Genomic DNA, 6010 nt, shown 5'->3' with positions numbered 1-6010 from the left:
GCAACTCAATGGGAAAGGAAAGGATTCTGATTTCAACCGTTGCGTTTATTAGCTGCAACATATGAATCAAGATGCTATGACCGAAAACATTAGATTGACAGATGACCGTTGATATATGATTGGCTGAATTTAGGTGTTCAGGCTGACGTAGAACTAACTGGCCTGCAGAAGATAACGGGAAAAACACAGATTTTTTTCAAAATAGAAATTTTCAAAATTTTGGGACAAAATGGTCTGATAAATAATACATTTATATAAATATTTAAGCCAAAATGATTTAACATTTAAATATAACTTCTCTACGACTTTAAATCTCTTCTCCATCAGATCTTTTGTCGCTGCTCTCTGGTCTAAAGTTTCTTGCTCAGATTAACTCTGTTGCTGCTTCATGAAACATTTACCTTTATCAGGATGTATTAAATATAGAACTGTTATTTATTCAATGGTGTATCTATTTCATTACGTACCGTTATATTTAATGCTATATGTAATCATTTTAATTTGTCCCCTTTAACCCTCCGTAAGGAGCCACTAAATCAGTTACTGAATTATGTGCATAAAAATGTAATGAATTATTTTTAATTGTTGTCTAGAACCAATCAGAACCTCTGCAGCTACATTAGGAAGGAGCTGCTGCTTCCCTTCAGGCTCCATCAAACCGAAGCAGAAGCTTACCTGCGTTTCTCTCTCATCCAGTCCTTCAGCTTGAGCCCAGGAAGCTCCATCCAGTTGGCCAGGCTGAGGGTGAGCATGGAGCCCTCCATGGCCTGCAAGGAGAACATCTCAGCGTCAGACCTTCACCTTCCAGCAAACAACCCACAGCTAAAGCTCTGACGGAAGCCCGTACATGCCACGCCCCGCCGGGGGGGCCCTTTCCCAGAACCAGGTGAGGGACGGCCCGCTCCGGCTCGTACCGCCACTCCAGGGGGGAGGTGTGGTCCAGTCCAAAGTCCCCGTCTGGCAGAAGCAGCGAATCAAACAGCACCGCCACGGGGTTGGACGAGCGTCCTTCCAGACCCTCGCACAGATACTCCAGGTCCTGCAGAGAAGATCGGTTCAGACCGACCCGAACCAGGTGAGCTTCACTCTCAAGGCGCCCGGCTTACCTGCTCCAGGAGAGACAGCTGAGGCCGCTCCGCCAGCTTCCTGCTCAGCAGGGGGTTGGGGTGGCGTCCCTCAGGTGACAGGTAGGGGGCGTACCCCGACAGCAGGTAGGACAGGCAGATGCCTGAGGGCCCGTTACCTAGGAAACAGAACCAGGTGGATGAGGAGGCGGATCGGATTCTGGTTTAACATCGTGAATAGGTTCTGGTCATCTTCAGGGGATGATCGGAGCCAGCCGGATCAGAACCAGCCGGATCAGAACCAGCCGGATCAGAACAATCAGCCGGATCAGAACCAGCCGGATCAGAACCCCCCGGTCCAGCCTTACCGATGATCACCACGGGCAGCACCTCTCCAGACGAGCTTTCTTTATCCTGTAGATCCATTTCTTCTTCTGCAACACAGAAACACATCAGCTTCAGTCACACAGGAACCTGACCATATTTGGTCACGGCGCGTCTCCCGCTTCCTACCTTTGACCTCGAGGTCAAGCTGAGGTTCGGCGCAGCAGGAAGGAAGTGAGTTTTAACTTCTGCCTGAACTGCTTCTTAAAGTTCCGCCTGAATCAGCGGCTGAGGTTTAAAACTAAAACCAGGATTTATTTTAGCTGCACATCAGACACAAAGACCTCCCATTTGAAGCAGTCCTTCAAAACAGGCATCAAGAAGCCTGCATTTGTCGGCTGCATAACGAGGAGCCTTGTCATCCTAACAGGCCTCGCCGCTGCGCCATGATGTAATCGGCCGACAGATCCGGCCTTCAGAGGCTGGACTGGAACTCAGCAATAGTTTTACAATGACTTTGCTCTGGTTTTACTTCTCATGCAAATACCAGGAAGGTTCTGCTTACATATCAACAATGGCGCCATCTGCTGGCCAGCAGCCATCTTACATATTTGTGGGAGTTTATTCATTTGAACTGACGCTTAATGTTTTCAGAATGAACTCCAGGGTACAACAAAATTGTTCCCATGATATCTTGGATAGAAAGCAGAGACTGAGAACTTCACAGCTAAAGCTTTAAAAAAACTGAACACACCTCCCTCAGCATGATGCTGCCACCACCGTGCTCAGTTTGTGGTCTGATCGAACCCTTTGATTCCCTAAGCAGCTTCCTTCCTGCTGCTCAGCGCTAAGCGCTGGACTCGACCTCAGAGCGGCGAAGGTTTCTGCTCCTCAGATTCATCAAACTCCTCCTTTCATCGCCTCCAGCTCATTTAGTTTCTATTACAGAGTAAAACCACTGGGAAGATTTAAAAAAAAGAAAACAAAGCAGGTTGTTAGAATCCCGTCAGTGTAATGGACTCTGAGGTCAGCCATGATCTCACCACCCCCCCCTCCTGTGGGCCGGGCCGAGGCCAGCAGGAGTCGGCTGACTTTCACAATCTGCAGAGTCATGCTGACGAAGTTGAATACCAACACGTGAGAAGAGAAGACACATGGAGGGAGAGGAAGAAAAAACCTGAGCAACAACAAAACGGAAAGGAGTGGAGGAGGAGGAGGGGCTGCGTGAGAGCGAAGCAGGAGCTGGCCCCGAGCCCAGACGCCGCCGCCTCTCTGAGCCAAAGACCCCCGGAGCTACGTGCCGCGCCAGCAGCTCTCTTCCTGAGTGGAGCCGTCACCATGGCGATGAGATGATTCATCCTCGGGGCAAAAATATAAAGGTTTGGCAGCCCCGCCCACTGACTGCCCCCCCCTCCAGGTGCAGGAATTCAACCTTTACTTTCACTTTAAAATAAGATGTAAGGAGGAAGGTGATGAGTCTCTGTGTTTATGCTGCAGAGAAGAGAAGAGAGAAGCAGGCTGCCAGCCTTCAGCCATCATGGCATCAGATAACGTCCCGAGTCACAAGGTTCGCCTCAGCGAAAGAAGGACCAGATGATCGCAACTCATTAAAACGGGAATTAAGTCAATAAACCTGATTCATGTCAAGACCTGTATCCATTCATCTTTTGTGTGCCTGAAGGTCATCTTGAATCATAAGTATCTATAATCTAGCTGTGGATTTGGAGTTGCAGGGAGAAATTAACGTTTCTTAAATGTTTTAGTCTTATAAGAAAAGTTAAATCTCTTAGTGTGAGAAAACAAACCATGAACTGAGTCACAAATTAAAAACAAATCTAGATTCTTTGCTTTTTTCAGTTATTTCAAACTGTAGGGCCCTAGAATTTCCACGATCACGGAATCGCGGAATTGGCAAATTAACGCGGAATCTAGTGTAAACGCGGAATTTATACATTTGACATGAAATTCAGTTTTTGTGTGGGAGAAGAACGTACATCAGGGGGGGAAATGAACACCAAATCTGGGCGACACAACCCCTCCCGCTCTGTCATTTCCGCTCCCCCTCCCCCATCAAAACATTGAAAAATTTGCGAGAAAGTTGAGAAACATGACGCTAAGCCCCGAGTACAGAGCCCGCGTGACTTTTACATGACAGGTAAAGTATTGTTTTAGAAAGTTTTGTCAACATTCCGTTGATTGGAAGAGCAAAAAAACATCAAATGGAAAAAACGGAATTTTCAAAATTTAAAACGGAAAAAACGGAATCTGGGAAAAAATCAAACGGATTTTATAGAGCCCTAAAACTGTCATTGAAAAAACATTTGTGGATTATAACTTTGGAGTTTTTTCATCGTACATCTTTAGCAATTATTATTAAAAAAGTAACATTTTGAGCTCTGAGTAAAAAAAACAAAAATAATCTTGGATTCTTAGTTTTGTCTCTTTATCACTACAGATCAGTGAAAACAGATCAGTGAAAACAGAAGTGCACAGATCTGCTGCTGTGTCACTAGTCGCACCTTCGCTCATTTTCTGCGTCATAAAAACTGAGATGCAAGAGATTTTTCATCCGTGACTCAGAGCTCAGTTTGTGTGCTTCTATTCAACAATGCGAGGAATTTTAAATATTTTTTTAAGAAGGAAAAAAACAAAAAAAACAACAAACTAGTAGTTTTGGATTAATTGAAGCAAAGCTGAGAATCTAAGAACAAGTTTTTGTACTCGACAGTTTGAAGAAGAGTTAAAACTCATCTGCATTTGTAAAACTTTACTGTAACTTCCAGTCCAGTAAAAATGGACAAAATGTAGGATTTTAAATTACCTCCATATCAGTGACATCAGGTGTTTTATGGGGCTACATTTGGGCCATAAACTTTGTTCAAAAATATTCCTTTTTAAAACTGAAAAAATGTTTCAAAAATGTTGTTCTCTAATTTTGTTAGGGAAACTTTTTTTTATCTTTTTATTTTTTTTAGTTCCAATATCTTCCAACTTAGAAAATAATTAGATGCTACAACTTTACAACAATCAAAGGACAAGCCTCAAATTTCCGAGTATAAATCTACATTAAAAATGCACTCTAGAAATAAAATTGGAAAGATGTTTGATCAAATAGCTTTAAATTTCAATATTTTTTAAAAGATTTAATATTTTCACATTTTATATTTTTTTCACAATGTGTTTTTACAGAATTTACATTTTCAGATTTCTCTTTTTAAACTGATTTTTACAAATTTCATTCCCTTCAAATATTTTTTTCCAGATCACATTCCCTTGCGTCCTGGGGGCGGGGCTTCTCTGGGATTAGGAGCATAAACGCGTTTCTATTGGCAGAAACAATTTAATGGGCTTGAAGTAAAAAAAATACAATTCTTAAAGTTGAAGTTGAGATTTTAATATAAAATCTGTGATTAAAAAAAATTGCAAAACATAAAATAAAAACATTTTATTGAATGAAGAAGTTTTTCAGAGTTTTATTTTTCTCTATAGTCTAGTTAGACTTTTTTTGTAATTTGGGGGATTTTAATCAACTAAAATCCAAATAAATGTAAAAAAAAAAAAATCTAAACTTTTAAAGTATTTCTGACTTCCTCAGTGTAGTTTTCCTGCAGGAAACCTGAGGGAAGCTTCCCTGTTTCTTCCTGAAAACAAACGGACCCAGAAAGTTCTGTCAAACTGAAACACGGCGACGCTTCTCTGAAGAAACGGGAAAACGGGAACGTCCAGAGAAGCAAGCCAAGATGGCCTCTTTTCTTTTGAACAAATAAGAGCCATGCCTGCTCCCCTCTGGGCCCCCGCCTGCTCCTCTGAGCACACAGCCCTGCATGGTTGTTTCCCTGCTGCACCACGCCTCACCTCACCAGGTGAGGAACATCTCAGACACGCAGGGCCGACCGCCTCCAGGACAGGAAATCAAACTCAGCTCACCTCCATGCCGAGGAGCAGCCAAGGAATCAGGGATCTACAGCAGAGTCAGGATGCAGAACCTGCAGCAATCCTTTACTTGCCAAACATCTCTCCATGCAACATCCTCCCTGATCCCACATCCATGGAGGGGCCCAATGGGAGGGGTCCAATAGGAGGGGCCCAGTGGGTGGGGCCCAATGGATGGATGGACAGAAGGAGAGTTTCCTTCATCAGGACCCAACGAGCAACTGATCACCAGGTGGAAAGCAGAACTTGTTCCATTTAAACAGTTTTTTCTCCAGTCAGAACAGAAGATAACCACTAATAACCATTCCAGAGATGCTTTAAACACAAAGATTTCCTGGCTGATTAACTTCCAAGGTTTTCCCCTCACCCAGCATCCTAAACTAAAGTCTTTGCAGGATTTTTAGCCAAAAAAAAAGCCAAAAAGACACCAGAAAGGGAAGCTGTACCTCTGGGAATCTGTATTCAGTTCAACAGCAATGAAAACCAATGAATCTAAACCATCCTGCAGGCAGCGTTCCTGTTCTGGCCTCAAACTGGGCCTGCGAGGACACAATCAGATAGTGAACAATCTCAGTTATCGTGCAGCAATAGTGACTCAATAAACACGCCTGGAGACTGGAGTTTCGAAATGATCAGAGAGGAAAACGGATCTATAGCTGGAGGATTTCATTTCTGTCTCTCACGATCAC

The 6010-nt window shown here is 43.5% G+C and overlaps 1 protein-coding gene across 2 annotated transcripts in view; it reads right to left on the bottom strand.

The window, feature by feature from the left end:
* LOC107103385 (oxidative stress-induced growth inhibitor 1-like) overlaps window positions 1-5339 on the bottom strand; it is a 9068-nt gene extending 3729 nt beyond the window's left edge. Inside the window, exons 1-5 of one of the 2 annotated variants that reach the window (XM_015403078.1) lie at window positions 5316-5339; window positions 1433-1498; window positions 1107-1243; window positions 848-1039; window positions 676-767 (exon numbers count right to left, since the gene is read on the bottom strand). In XM_015403078.1, the coding sequence (XP_015258564.1) occupies window positions 676-767; window positions 848-1039; window positions 1107-1243; window positions 1433-1490 (479 nt within the window). In that variant the 5' untranslated portion in view covers window positions 1491-1498; window positions 5316-5339. Of the gene's footprint in view, window positions 1-675; window positions 768-847; window positions 1040-1106; window positions 1244-1432; window positions 1499-1577; window positions 2213-5315 lie in introns of those variants that run through there. The other variant, XM_015403077.1, reaches the window with a different exon arrangement.
* Between the last annotated feature and the right edge of the window lie 671 nt (window positions 5340-6010).

Source organism: Cyprinodon variegatus, unplaced genomic scaffold (genome assembly GCF_000732505.1).
Source record: "Cyprinodon variegatus isolate N-32 unplaced genomic scaffold, C_variegatus-1.0 Scaffold1436, whole genome shotgun sequence".
NCBI lineage: Eukaryota > Metazoa > Chordata > Actinopteri > Cyprinodontiformes > Cyprinodontidae > Cyprinodon > Cyprinodon variegatus.
This window is presented reverse-complemented; position numbering and strand designations above follow the sequence as displayed.